General features: G+C 46.7%; 1 protein-coding gene across 1 annotated transcript in view; it reads right to left on the bottom strand.

Moving 5' to 3' along the window:
* The window catches only part of ABCC10 (ATP binding cassette subfamily C member 10), a 609641-nt gene that overhangs the window by 393326 nt on the left and 200533 nt on the right, over nucleotides 1-15782 (bottom strand). The window contains 1 exon segment of the mRNA XM_069608805.1: nucleotides 5097-5195. Within this exon segment, the coding sequence (XP_069464906.1) occupies nucleotides 5097-5195 (99 nt within the window).

Below are 15782 nucleotides of genomic sequence, written 5' to 3'. Positions count from 1 at the left end.
CGTCTGGCCGAAAAGCAACACCTCCATCACGTCTTCAGGGAGGTCCCAATCCTTATACCTCAACCTTTCAAAAGCCAAGCGTGAAGGTTGAGGGACCCGACCTTTGGATAGAGAACCTGACCCCCTCCCGTGAGAGCAGATCGTCTTGGTAGGGAAGACGGCGTGGAGGGCAGATGGACAAGTCGAGAAGGTCCGGGTACCACGTCCTCCGGGCCCATGCCGGAGCAATGAGGATCATCCGGAACCAAACCTCCATAACCTCTGCAGCCCTTGCGGGATGACGGGGACTGTAGGAAACGCGTACAGCAGTGGGAAGGACCACTCCACCATGAACGCGTCTCCTAAGGTTCCTCTTGGAGGAAATTCCTGCGAGCAGAACCTTTCGCACTTCCGGTTGACACTGGAGGCGAAGAGATCCACTTGAGGGGTCCCCCAAAGGGCGAAGATCTCCAGGAGACTCTCCTGAGCCAGCTCCCACTCGTGAGAGATCGCCCTCTGCCTGCTCAGAGTATCCGCTGTCTCGTTTTCACCTCCGGCCAGATGAACTGCCGAGATCGAAATTTCCTGCTGGATGGCCCAGAACCAGAGCTGCATCACCTCCCTGCACAGAGGAAGTGACCCTGCCCCCCCCCCTTTTTGTTGAGGTAGTGCATGGCCACTGTGCTGTCCGTCAGAATCGGGACATTCTTTCCTCGCACAGTCGGCAGAAAAGCCTTCAGGGCAAGCCTGACGGCCCTCAGCTCCAACAGATTGATATGGAGTCTGGACTCTGACGGAGACCAACGACCGCTGACAGTCAACTCGTTGGCATGAGCTCCCCATCCCGCAAGGGATGCATCCGTCACGATCGTCACCTCTGGCCAGGGCAGCCAAAATGAAGCCCCCCTCATCAGATTGCCTTCGTCGGCCCACCACAGAAGGTCCTGGGCGACCAAGGGCGGCACCTGAACGGGATCCGACATCCTGCCGGAGGATTGTGAACACTACATTTTGAGAGTCCACTGCAAAGATCTCATCCGCAGTCGGGCCTCTGGCACCAGAAGAATGCAGGATGCCATGAGGCCGAGCAGCCTCAAGAACTCGAACGCCGGGAGACTCTGGGCATGTCGAAACTTGTGTACCATCTGCTGAATGTGAAGAGCCCTCACCTGGGGAGGAAAACACTGCCCCAGGGAAGTGTCGAGCACTGCTCCGATGTACTGGAACCGCTGAGTTGGCGTCAAGTGGGACTTCTTTAAGTTGAGGGAGAAGCCCAGCTTGTGGAGGGAGTGGCAGGCGACAGACAGATGATCCAGGACTTGCTCGGGAGAGTTCGCCCTGATCAACCAATCGTCCATGTATGGGGTAGACGTGAATCCCCCCTTTCCTGAGATGTGCTGCCACCACCATGAGCTTGGTGAAAACCCTCGGGGCGGAGGTCAATCAGGACCCGAAACTGAAAGTGTGAGTCGCCAACCGCGAACCTCAGGTACTTCTTGTGCTTGTGATGGATCGGCACATGAAAGTAAGCGTCCTTGAGGTCGAGAGACACCAACCAGTCCTGAAGTTGAAGGGCCTGGAGGACTTGAGAGAGAGTAACCATCCTGAACTTGTCCTTCCTGAGGAGTTTGTTCAAACCGCGCAAGTCCATGATGGGTCTCAATCCCCCGTCTTGCTTCGAAATCAAAAAATAAGGGGAATACCATCCCTTGTTCATCTCCGCTACAGGCACCAGTTCTATGGCGCCTTTCTCCAGCAGGGCTTGTATTCCCTGCGCAAGGAGCGGATCTGGACTCTTCGAAGAGAGATTCCCTGGTGGATTGTCTTGAGGCCTCTGCCGAAAAGGAAGACAGTAGCCGTGGGCTATGATCTCCAGAGCCCACACATCTGAAGTAATGGCACGCCATTCTACAAGATGCTGCGCCAGCCTTCCCCCAACCGGCAAACCATGGGACCTGGCCTCATGACTGAGCTGGAGTGGCTGCGGCATTGCCTGAGGGCAAAGAGGCAACTGCCCGAGTGGCCTTGGCACCTCGAGTACCCTGTTTTCCACCTCTGGCACTCCTACAGTGGCCCCTTTGACTTGCAGCTCCTCTCAATTTACTAAAGGATGAGTAATAACGAACGGAACCTCCCCTCCATTGCTGTCCCCTAGGACGAAAAGGCGGAGGTTGGCGAAATGCAGCGCTCAACGACTTTGCTGCAGCTTTTGAGGTCTGCAACCTCTCAAGGCTCTCATCAGCCTTGCTGCCAAAAAGATGTTCACCATCAAAGGGCATGTTGAGGAGCCGGGCTTGCACATCAGGAGCAAACCCCAACTTCCGCAACCACGCAAACCTGCGTATTACGGTGCTCGCCGCCATGGACCGGCTGACACAGTCTGCCATGTCCAGACCCGACTGAACGGACTCACACGTGGCATCCTTGCCATCCTGTACAATAGCAAGAAAACCATCCCGTTCGTCCCCTTTGGGAATATGTTCAGCCGCTAATGAAATACAGTTCCACAGAGTGTGCGTGAAACGTGACAAGGCACATACAGAGTTGGCCGCCTGAAGAGCCATACTCCCTGAAGAAAACACTTTCTTCGCCCAACCATCAAAACGCTTGTCATCCTTATCAGGAGGGATGGTAGGATACAAAGCCTGCTTTGCTGGGGCCGTAGCCGCCTGCACCACCAAACTCTCCGGAGTGGGGTGCGTGTTCAAGTAGCAGGGGTCACTACTGGCTGGACGGTATTTTCACGGCAAAGACTTGCTCACTGCCGGGAGACTCTCTGGGGCAGTCCAAGCCGCTGCCACCCTTCTATGCAAGGCCATATGGAATGGCAGTACCGGGTCAGTCGGTGGACCTTGGTCGAGGATATCCGTCAGGTCATCTTGCACAAAATCCACTGGTGGCGCAGACCACCCCAAGTAATCTGCGACCCTCGACATAAGGCGCCGGTATGAGGATTCGGCATGGGTGCCAGGCTCAGGCCTACAGAACTTCACCTCTGGAGAGGTGTCCAGACCACTGGCATCGTGCAACGACTGACGCAGGTCCTCAATCTGGCTATGACCAGATATAATGTCGTCTGGTACCGTGTCAGGAACCAACCCATCTTCAGAACCCTCACCCACCTCAGAAATATAATCCAGAGGCTGGAATGTGGGCACTGAATAAGGAACAAAGAAATGTTTTGCTTTGGCCAGAGCCTTTCTAGGGGGTTCCACCGTGCCACAGGGTACCTCCGACAGAACAGCCTCGAAAGGCGTCGAGGGAATCGCCATCGACGTCGAGCGCGGCGCCGACAGCATCAACGGCTTCGACACAGGCCTCGAGGGCAGAGCCCCGAGCATGTCTCTCGACAGTATAGTCATCGATGACGTCGACGACTTCCACGGAGGCGGGGCCTCGAGAGAGTCCGTCGACGACCTCGGCGCCACAGGCGTCGATGTCTTCTTCGAAGACTTCACAGGTTCACGCAGTCTCGAGGGCGTCAAGGACCAGGACCTGGAACGGGCATGACTAGAACGATTCACCTTGTCCGAGCGGGACCTTTCCCGCGAATCGTGCCGACCACCCGAGCCCAAAGGCGTATGAGCGGTGTCTCTAGAATGGTCACGGCCGACCCCTCTCGGAGGCGCGGACGGACCGGAACCCTACGATTCAAAAATCGCCAACATCTCCTTACGGAAAGAAGCCCATTCCTCAGCAGTTGAATACTTGGTGGGACAAGCAACCCGCCGACGGGCAGCATCCTCAGAAGAGGACTGGGAAGGCGACCGATGACGGCGCTTCGGCGAGTGCCTCGAAGAGGCAGAGGAATGGTGGGACCTACTCCGGGACCGAGACCTCCCGGACCGACGACGACGATGCAGAGAGTCGACCCTCGAATCGTCTGTCGAAAGCCCGGAGGACCTCGGCTTACGAACCTTGGTCACCTTACCTACAGAAAGCTTCTTCTTACGCACCCATAAGGCCTTTGAATTAAGCGACTGACAGTCCACACAGTCGTCTGTGTCGTGGTCCTCACTGAGGCACCAGAGGCAAGCGCCGTGCAAATCCGTTAACGACATCTTAGGCCCGCAGTCCCGACATTTCTTAAAACCCGGCCGCGGGGCATAAGAAGACGAAGACATCATACGATACTTCACAAACTAACAGGTTCGAGGAACTGAAAGAACAGAACTCAGAAGAATCGAGGCGCGCCGAGATCTCCGAAGCGAACACGTTCGGGGAAAAAACAGAACTGAGGCTACGGGCGTCGTGCGTCCTACTTATAACATCCGGTGACGTCGGCTTGACGGAGGCCTTCGAGAACAGCGTATCGACGTCATTGACGCAGGACGCAGACTCCGAAAGGTTTTCTGAAGCAGCACAGCTGTGGTGATTACGGTCATAGATAATGGAATACGTCGGAGGACCCAATCCCCTTGAAAAGGGGATTAGGAGGCGCAGGTTGGGATCTTGGGTTATGTTTCAGGCACCCTTCTGTCCCCTGACTCTGTACTCTTCTTCCTAACCCAAAAGACAAACATTCTATCCACATGTTGGACAGCATATACAACTTCAGATTATAGGTGGCATGGCGGATAGTAGCCTGGTGCCGTTTTTGTGGTACCATCGTGAGAATTTTCAGATTGTTTTGAAAATATGCACACTGTTCAGTAAACATCATACATATAAATTGAAGAACTATTGCAGTTCCATCACCTGCTGTCCAATTACTCCTGGACAGTGGGAAGCAAGTAAAGTGCTATTGTTCCATCACCTATAAAAATCGACTGAAACCTGTTCTGCGCGATTTTTGTGATGGAACATTGACACGCTTTCAAAATTGAGCACTGGTGTAAACTTAGCCTTTTGTATCAAGCAACACAGCCGAAAATGTAATTTAGACACTGGTTGAAAAAGTAAAGCAACAATGTTTCTATATCTGGGGTTTGCCATGGAGTGGAATATCATCCTACTTAGGTCCTCATCTAACAGTGACTGCTTCCTGCAGGTGGTAGGTCTACGACTCAGAGATGTTGGCCGTCCTACTTTGGAAAGTGCAGAGGTCTGGGTATTCAGTTGTCCGTTCTCTATTGCATCCAAGAACAGTGTTTCTCAATCAGCTATCTGAGACTCACCTGGTAAACTGCCCTAGCTAGGGCAATGCGAGCCTTCTGTCCCCCGCTGAGGGTAACCCCATTCTCTCCCACCTCGGTCTGGTCACCTGCTGGCAACACCTGGAAAACAAGAATGCAAGAGGGAAAAGTCAACAGCATCAAGAGAACCATACAAGAGAAATAGGAAGTAGGTCTATTAATGGTTTTTTAAAAATAATAATTATTTTCCAAATTGTTATGCTCAATATTCAGCAAATAAATGTATATGGTAAGCTGGGGTTAGGCATATTGGTGGGGTGTGGGGTGTGGGGCATGGAGAGGCAGTGGGGAGGGTTTTCTATCAAAAAATGTGGGGAAAGAAATTTGAGGTTGCAAAACAAATTAAAAAATGAAGAAAAAAAACGATCATTAGACATACAACCGAGAAATGTTATCGAGAACCGCAAGCAAAGGATTCACTTCAGAAAAAAACAAAATAGAATAACTTCCAGGACACATTTAAAAAAATCTATAAAAGATAGAACACAGAGGATTTTTTTTAACAATGGTTTTGTTGAATTTTCCAAATTGATTCATCTCTAAACACAAAACTGCATTTCAGACCGACACAACTCACCACCTAAACCTCCTAATCCCATAACAACCCTGACACGTTCACATTGGACAAAACTGTACCAAGAACATCCGGTTTGCTTACAGCAATCTCAAATTCCATATACCTACCGAGCCCAGAATGCCAACCTAGTATGTTAGTTACATCGATCAGTCCCCATCTCTTAGCTGCCACCAGAGACATAACAACAGAGGGTCCCCTTTCGTGTAAACTAATTCTCCCATATTCCGAAGACAACCAACATCTATTTCCATTTCCCAACACAGAACTGAAATGATCAATTTCCAAACAGCCTTCCAGTAGCCCTGAGGGAGAGGGCATGCCCAGATTATGTGAAATAATTTCCCACATCCTTCTTACGTTTTGGGCTCAATGGATTGTCGCTTCTCCTCATGGTTGGTATACAAGCTGTGGGAGTAATAAATCCTATGGAATAATGAAACTGGGCCATCTTGAGTCTCACGCCGATCACCATTTACCTGTGTGAAAATATCCCTTCAGCCCAATTTTCCAAACAAGGGGCATTTTTAAATCACTTCTTCTACCTCTAACCGGCCAAACTATATATTTTTGGAGTCAACACTAACAACGTGTGCACTAACAGACCAGCCACGATGGGACAGAGCTAGTGGTTTGGGTCAATCTCGGAGCTGGGTGAGTTTCTTTAGCATGTGAAAGGTTGACGTGGAGGATGACCCCTGGGCAGTTCCACCGTCCCACTGAGGTTATTCTATGCAAGAGCTGTGTTTGTGGAAGATTAGGCTGGCCGGGCCCATTCTACAGATGATCTAAAGGAAGGTTTTCGTATGCCTCTCAAGATCTTCTCTGGGAATGCCCTTTTCCCCAGCATGCCGGTCTAATGGGTCAGACTATGTTAGGAATGTGGACATTACAAGTTCACGTTTTAACTCGGTCCCTTCACACTCTGTGTTATGGTGCATAACCCCAGGTCTCAGGTACTTAACCGCAAAGACCAATGTGACGCAGCCACCATGGGTCATGCTGCTGAGAAGTCACTAAATGTCACTAAATGTTTCTGCTGCACCAATTTCTCAATGCATAGCATTTTCACCTTTCTGTGGGCGTGCCTTCATTTTCAGAACTCCTTAGCGCTGTCCTATTCCTTCCTTCCAGAGCCCATCAGCAGGGCCTCGTTCATCGATTCCCCCTTCATCCCAGCCCTTTTCCCGATTCTTCAAGCCATATGCAGTACTCGTTTCCTCTCACATAAACATCTTGTAGCATTTAGGTTGACAGATCTGAATATTTCTTATAATACTTAACTAGGTTTCCAGACAAAAATGTAAATAAAAGCCTAGGTTTGATATATTTTACTGGGCGAACAGAAAATATTATGCTGAGATGGCAGATGCCTTAGATTTCAAAGGTGCATAGAAGTCATTATTCAATGGCTGTCACAGGATAAAATTAGCAACTTGAGAAAAACGCACACTGAGCTGGTCATATCTTTTACACACAAACAAGGAAGATCTCTCATAAAACTCACTCCATTGATTGTAGGAAGAGGCATGCAAGCAATTAACCCCTGGAAGGCTCCTTTGTCTACAGGGCCACTTAGCCAAACAAAATGACATGAGATGTGATCAGCCACTGAGAATTCCCAAAAATGACCTGCTCCAATACAGAGTCCCTGAAACCGCATAATTTTCAAGGAAACACCAGTAATTACACACAAGCACCCTAAACATCTAGCACGGCCCCACACCAGAATAACATTCCTACCAGATCAAGAACAAATAACATAAGATAGGATACATTTAGATTACTAACACCACTTCATTGGGAGGCCCAGTTAGTGGTGGCTAATGAGTGGGAGCAAGGGAACGCTGGGCTGGTTCACAAAAGGCAGGAGATCAAGGCCATGCGTCTAACTCCTCTACAGGCACTATATGGAGGTTTGCACAGTCAGACCTACCGCCCGCAATAACAAGAGCCATAGAAGCTCGGGTAGTAGTCATAAATGTCCTGGGGTACAAAGGGGCGATTACAGGCTTCATGCCACCCTGGGGGAACTGACACATACCCGAGGTGTGCAAGCTGGGAACGCATACCAGATGGATAAGCAAAGGCATCAAGAAGGTGGGGGACATTATTAAAGGGGTCCAGGTACGAGGCGTACAGGCTAGAGGCCAGGGATCGGTACAAGTTTCAGCACTTGTGACATGCTTTACATAGCCAACTGGGGGCCGACATCAACATCCCTGACCATACCCCTCTGGAAATCAATTTACTCGCAGGCCGAATGGATAGGAAGGCCATAATGACACTATACCAGGCCATCAACAATTTTACATCTCAGCCACTGGTGAGGGTCAGTGCCAGGTGGGAGCATGATGTGGAGGGCTATAAGAGGAAGAATGGGTGCAGGACACAATGATTCCTTCCTTTAGTCCATTTGATATTTAGAAGCTCAATGTTCTTGGAAAGCTCGTTACCTCTCGGTGGAGTTGCTCACACTCATGTTAAGGTGCTCTCGGATTCTTAAGCGTAGTTCCCCGATAGTTGAGCCTACATACAATGTCACACACACATATAATGATATAAACCACAAATTTGGATCTGCACTTGATCAGATCATCTATAACCAATTTCTGCTTGTCCTTTGTCGCAAATGTTTGGACGCTGTTCAATGCATATTTGCATATGGTGCACGTCATGCATTTATAGAATCCTCTCGGCTTGTGTCCTGTTATCACATCGGTCTAAACCTGCGAGTTAGACTTTCATGAAGCTGGGACTTCGTTTGGTTTTCAATGTTGGGGCTTTGGTGAACACAAAGTCTGGGCGGGTAGATATGCAGTTGTTCAGGTCATTGTGTAAAAATAGCATGTCCCAGTGCTTCCAGAACATTTTCTGTATAGTATTGTTGTTTCTACCAAACCTAGTGATAATTCGTGTTTGGTTGCCTATTTTTGTCTGTCTTTCTTTTGCTCCAAGTAATGTAGACCTCTTGATTTTGTCCACGTGTTTTCTTGCTTCCCTTATACACAGTGGTATACCCTCTTTCTTTGAATCTTTGTTTTTCATGGACGTATTTGCCAGGCAGTACTAAGTATGGTCTTAACTCATTATTTAGAACCAATTACTGAGGGATAACCGCCTGCTTGCACACTAATAAAACAGGCTATGACTTGGCCAATACTTTATAGGCCTTATTTGTATAGAAATATGATTCACACTCAGCCACTACGACGATAGGCAAATGCTCACAAAATATATACATTAGCACATTGTTTTTTTACAAGTAATACCGGGACTGCCATGGGTTACGGCAACTCTAGACAGGGCCCTCATAATCTTGATACCAGACGTGATGATGTCATGGCGACGCACCGCGCATCACACTTAGATAGATTCTTCCAAGATGGGGCGGCAGAACGACAAAGCGGGTTGCCACCGCCGTCTTGGTAAGAGTCTATGCTGGAAACAAGGATCTAATCAGGTAAGATAGCTAAGACACCGACATTCATGCCCACTCGCCACTTGGTCTTTAATTTCTGCGTCTCATAGTAGAGATGCTTTGCTTCTCATCGGCGGCTTCTTATAAAGCTCATTTGGATATCAATGGTTTACTTCCAGGCCCTTGCACTAACAAGTGTCTCATGTGAACCAAGAGCCGATCACTCACGGATAAAAAAAGAAAATAGGAATCTACCAGTTGCCACCAGCAGGGTAAGCCATCTTCAATATTGAACTTAAGAAATAGGTAATTATACAACCCTGATTTACAGAATCTTTATAAACTATCCATGACACTTGCATTTATCTCAATACTACTCATGTCCATTCACAGGATATCATAACAGCGGTAGGCCTACCGGCTTTCTTAAACAGTGAGAAGGGATTCATGAAACAAAAGAAGGTAATTATCAAACCCCATCACACAATACAATCCCCCAGACCGGAGATAACAATCATAATACCAGGATATAGACACAGTGAATCACCTGATCCCACACCAATAAAGCTGCCATAATCATTCCCAGCCTGCGCAGTCCTAAAAAACATACTCCATTGGACCTTAGCACAAGGTCAACCACAGCCCACAAAACCACATAATGGCACGATACATCAACATTGAATAGTCAATACGTACAGCAATCCATCGGATTAGTACCCCGTACTCGAGTGATTTATAGAACACTTCCAATGGGTAGTCTATCGCGCATGAAGCATGAGTAACCATATGGCACGAACTGTATAGACATATGTATGCAATTAACAAAAGGTGAGTAATGGAAGTTCAATGTCTATTGCTACACTAGAGAATAGAGTGCATACTTCAACTCACACGTTAAACCTTTGCTTTTTCTACTCTCCGTTACAGACCATATTCTTTATGATGCACTGTATTTGGAACGCATAAGAATTTATATGTGTTAATGAGTTACACTGTATGAATACTGTATCACAATTAAGGGTGTGTTATCTGAATATAATTGAAAGATAATGTGGACCATACTAGATGAACAATAGGGTAATTAATATTCTGGACAACACCAGGAATCTTTGAATGAAGGAAGCCACTGGATTGCCGAAACAAAAAGGCATGTGCACCAAAGGGTTCATGTTGGCTGATTGAAGTTATATGTATACCTTACAATTGACTAAGGATTAGCCTCAAAGCATGCATGAATGTCACAGTTGAATATGGATTAATATTCATCAAACGATCATACACTTTAAACATTATTTGAAACGATAGACAATATTTATTAGTATTCATTGTATTAAACAGGCACTGGGCGCACCATTGTGGGTTGATGCTTTTTGTTTACATGTCTGGTCGTTAGACCATTCAGGTGTTATGTCATCTCCCCACTTGTTGCAGACAATGCCACGTATACAACATATTGTGATATAATTGGAAATAGGATTGCCGCAGTGACACTTGACTAACACTGACACACTTCGATAGCTACAAAATGTCTGAACTGGTTTATGGTCATAAAACCGAAAAAACAAATCCCGGAAAAAAAGTCGCATTTTTTTTTATGACGTTTTTTGTTCGAAATGGGGGGGGGTTACCCCCAAACCCCCTTTTTTCATTTTTTTTTAATTTTACCCCCTTTTTTTACTTACCCGACCCCAAAAAAGCATATAATTAAATAAATAAAAAATTCGACTTTTTTTTCGATATTTTTTTTTCGAGATTATTGTAATTCGAGATTTTTTTCCTGTCTTTTGACTGACCACCGTCTGAACTGTACACTTGAAAACAAAATCCAACTAAACTAAAGAAGACATTTTTTGTTTCTTGTGGAATTGTGGCACCTGGAACTTGGGGAAGGGAATCCTGAGTCCTAACCTGGGGGAAGAAACCTAGAGACTTGAAGAGAATATTGCATTTCTTCTCAGAAAGGTACAGAGACAGAAGACCATCCAGTATGGCCAGACTTGCTCTTAAAATTCAGCAGCTTTTCAGTGCCAAAATCTTTCCAGCAGTTAAGTAAACCAACAGCCTTCATAGGAAAATCCACCCTAACTGAGTGTAGGAAGGGGCTGGCCTAAACTAGACCACCAATAATACAAAGGTGCTTAACAAAAAGGTTTTAGCAGCCAGCCAGACAATCCGGTTGACCCAGCAGATAAAGGGGTGTATCGCCGACTTTTACTCCCTAAAAATAGGCAAATACTCCCGAAAAATAAAAAGAGGGAGTCAAAAATACTCCCGACACAATAAATAGGAAACCAACACATTGGTGCTTTCACCCACAGAGCTCATGGATATGTTTGGGGTAGTATTATACAGTAGTATACATAGTTCTACAGGAAGAATTGCTGCCTGATCCGGTGAGGTAAAAAATAATCTTTTCATGTGCATGAATATCTACGTGCAAAGAAATATTCATTAGAAGAAACAAAAATCTCTTTTACAGTTCAAACATGTTGACTCATTTATAAAACACTCCTATTGAGAATGTGACTTATTTTTTTACTCCCTAAAAAATCATTTTACCCCCAACTTTAAAAAATGGGGAGTAAAATACTCCCAGTTCAAAATCTTATCTGGAGCACTGGGTTGACCCCAAGAACCACCAAAGTCCCAGGAACACTCCCACAGAATATACAATGGCCAGCCCAGGGACTGGCCTAAACCAGTTCAAACCACTATGATGGGTGCATAGCTGGGCTCTAAGGTAGCCCGCTTGTACAGAGCAGCAATTTTAGGCCTTCCGCTTGGTTTCCTCAGTGAAAAGGATGGCCCAAAACAGAATGGGCAAGAGCAGTACATACAAGAGTACATTAGTGCCCCAATGGCTACTTAAGGTACATGGGGCTACTAATTTGGTACGTCAGCTTGCACCCTGTGCCTCGCTCCCATGGGACCATACACTTAAAAGGGTTGCAATGGGAGGAGGTACTACTGTGATGGGTCAGAAATGTGAGGCGGACAACTTCCAGATGATGTGTCAAACAATGCCATTTTATTAAATTCAAAATGTCAACCAAACGCCTCACTTGCCCTACTCTAACAGGGATTTCCCTGACTAAATAAACTAAGGGAAATACTCCAACATAACCTTTCTGGCCCTCACACCTATACATAAACAAGAAAGGATATGGCAATTCACAATGTCAGTATTTGTATTCATAACACCTTCAAAGTTTTTTAATGTAACCTGAGCCAACACCCAGGTTTTAAGTCAAAGTCAATTCTGTTGAATAACACAAAATAACAAGTTAATCCAGAGTTGAAACAGAGTTCCAACACAGTTATTAACAAAGTTTGGTTGTTAAGGAAAACTTCCAACAATCCACAGTTCACCACAGAAAAGATTCTTCTTCTACAGGAAATATATAGTTCAAAGTTCCTTAAACAGTTCCAAAGGGATTCTTGGTCAGGATGATAATTTATAAGATTCACAAAACACAAATAGGTTGAAATTGGCTTCTCTTCATAGTGCTTCTCTCTCAGCACCATGAAACAAAACAACTTCTTCTGTTTGAGAACAACTTTGCAGTACATTCAACTTCTACTGCAGTAATTTACACCCAGTCCTCTACTTCCATTTCTGTCTGGTACACTCTCCTGCCAGACCCAACTCCTACAAAGAAACAACATGCAGTTTCACTTCTCTGCTTCACAGTGTTTCAATTGTATCGTTTGTGAAGTTTTAGTTCCACTGACACGTCTAAAGTTTACCACGTCTACAACTTTAAACAGCTTTAAACAACTCTTCACAATTGTGTAGCAAAGACAAGATTTATACCAATGCCATTTTACCTCTGCTAGACAAGCAATGTATCTTTCAATTATTTTTTTTAAAACTCTTTTTATTAGTGGTCACAAAAGATACACAGCATTTATCACATCATTTTCACAGTACACAACAGGTACATGATATATACCTCATTCGAGTGTTCATGATTACATAGTCTCATCTTCCTCCGAAATCACATCACATAAGTACATCCTGAAAGGACCCCAGATGTCTTTGGGCCTGCTCGTAGTTGGGCGGGTAATAACAAACTGTTCCTCTGCTTCGTTTACATATGTTCATTCTCGGAGGAACTATTTCATGTTGGGTGGGGCAGCACTCTTCCAATTTTGCAAAATGCATTTTTTGGCTACAGCACATGAGATGTTAAACAGTCTCCTAATTTTCTCAGAGCATTTGCCTATGTCACCAAATAGGTATTTCTGTGGCCTTAGCACCGGGGGAACCTGCGTGATTTCCTCCAACATCTCCGCCACTTCTCTCCAGAAGTCCGCAACCACCGGACACCCCCAGTACATGTGGAACGCTCCCGCCTGAGGGGTTTTGCACTTGGGACACTCACCCGAGCCCACCAACGTGAACTTGGTTATTTTGGCTGGGGTGTAGTGTAGTCTGTTTAGAATCTTAAACTGAATCAAGCGTAGGCCAGCGTTCAAGGATACCTTTTTGGTAAGTGAGCAGTATCTGTCCCAGGTCGTATCGTCAATGGGGGTCTGCAGATCCCTCTCCCATTTGTCTTTGACATGGTTCGTTGTAGGAGAGTGTGCCTGGACCGCTGCTTACAGCTTGGAGATCCCCAGGTTGCCCCCAGCCGTTATCAGTTGTATACATGGATGTGTGGGGGGGATCATCCGGGAAGAGTGGCCAGTGCCTCTGAAAAGCTGATCTCATGCGATAGTATTGGAGTGTTTTGAGTGGACCCCCTCCCAGCGCCCTCAGTGTGTCTGGCAAGGTCCAAATTTACCGTCAACGTACATATCACCCAGTTTCATTTCCTCATTGGGATCCCAGGCCTCCCGCAGGTTACAATCGTGTGTTGGAGATATGCCCGGGTAATTCCAGAGGGAGACCTCTGGGTTATAGGGGGTTTCCACTCCCAGTCTTTTAAATATAGCCTTCCATGCCCCAACCGTACAGCTCCCTGGGTTATAATCACACGTCTTTATAATGCGTATCAAAAATTACAGACTGTATACTCGTGGGGTGTGTGGTGTGTTCTTCTATCCACGTGTGGGGGGGGGGCCTTCCGTCTCTCCATACCAGTATCGCGCGAACTGGGCTTGGGCAACGTAGTAATACAGTTCAAAATCAGGCGCCGCTATGCCGCCGGAGGAGTATGGTTCGGTCATTTTTTCCCATTCCTATCCTTGCAGTTTTACCATTCCACAAAAAAGTTACCACCATGGATCGGAGCCTAGCAAAGAAGGGTCGTCCCGGCCATATTGGGATATTGACAAACAAATATAGTAGTTTGGGCAAGATTATCATTTTAAGGACTGCGACTCTACCATGCAGTGAGATCGGAAGGCGTCCCCACATCGACAATTTGATGCTTAAGGTGTGTAGCGTGTTCTCATAATTATCTGTGTAAAGTGTATGCCTGTCTCCAGAGACCAGTATTCCCAGGTATCTAATGCTTTGTTCAGACCATTTGAGTCCAGATAGATTATCTGGGCGTCTGGTTGCCGGAGTAAGCGGGAATATTTCCGATTTGGTCTTATTTATAGTATATCCGGAGTAAACTGTGAAGTTCTGAATCTCTGCCATTATGGGTGCAATATTGGTTTCTGGTTCACGGACGTACAGGAGCGCATCATCCGCATATAGGGAGATCAATTGGGTAGAGCCTTTCAAATTTATCCCCCTACCCGAGTGTCTCAGTCTAATCGCGACTGCCATTGGTTCTATTGTCAAAGCAAATAATGTCGGCGAGAATGGGCACCCCTGCCTTGTGCCCCTCACCAGTAGGAACAGCTCCGAGATGGTTCGGTTAGTCAACACTCGTGCCCCAGGTTCAGTGTATAACAACTTCACATATCTGATGAAGTTTGGGCCCATGCCAAATGTTTCTAGCACTGCTAGCAAATAGGTTCACGACACCGAATAAAAAGCCTTCTCGGCATCTAGGGATATGGCCACCGCGCTCCCCTTAGGGTCAATTTGTGCCATAATACCAAAAAGTCTACGGAGATTAAGGGCCGTGGATCTAGTGGGGGATAAACCCATTTCGGTCGGGATGGACAAGTGTAGGGACTTCCGGTAGGAGCCGGTTTGCCAGCACCTTTGCAAATATTTTGGCATCCGTATTTATAAGAGAAAGGGGCCTGTATGATGATATATTCTGAGGCGGGCGACGGGGTTTAGGGAGTACGGTTATTATGGCTTCTCTCAATGTCGGGGGCAGTTTGTTGCTTTGGAGTGCTTCCTCCCACACATGCAACAGCACCGGCACCAGCTCCTCACGGAACTCCTTGTAGAGCTCCGCGCCCAAACCGTCAGACCCTGGAGCTCTACCCGATGCCAATGCTTTAAACGCCTCTGCGATTTCCTCGGCGGTGACCGGCTGTTCTAATGCCATTCGGGCCTCCTCAGAGAGTTTGGGCATTGCAAGTGCCTCTAAATAGGATTTGATTTCCGGGCTTGCCTTAGTGTCATTGTTGCTATATAATTCTTGATAGAATTTAGTGAACTCATTGTTAATGTCTTGCTCCCCCAGGAGTACCTCCCGCTGCGATGTCTGTATACTTGCAATCAGGTTTGTTTGCCATCTTGTTTGAGCAAGTTGGCCAGTGTCCTCCCGGCTTTATTCCTCTCGCCATATCTACAGGCGCGGACCGGTGCCGCCATATA

This window comes from Ambystoma mexicanum, chromosome 4q (assembly GCF_040938575.1).
Source record: "Ambystoma mexicanum isolate Mex_15411 chromosome 4q, UKY_AmexF1_1, whole genome shotgun sequence".
NCBI classification, from domain to species: Eukaryota; Metazoa; Chordata; class Amphibia; order Caudata; family Ambystomatidae; genus Ambystoma; species Ambystoma mexicanum.
Note: the sequence above shows the minus strand (reverse complement) of the source record. Positions and strands in the feature narration are given on the sequence as shown.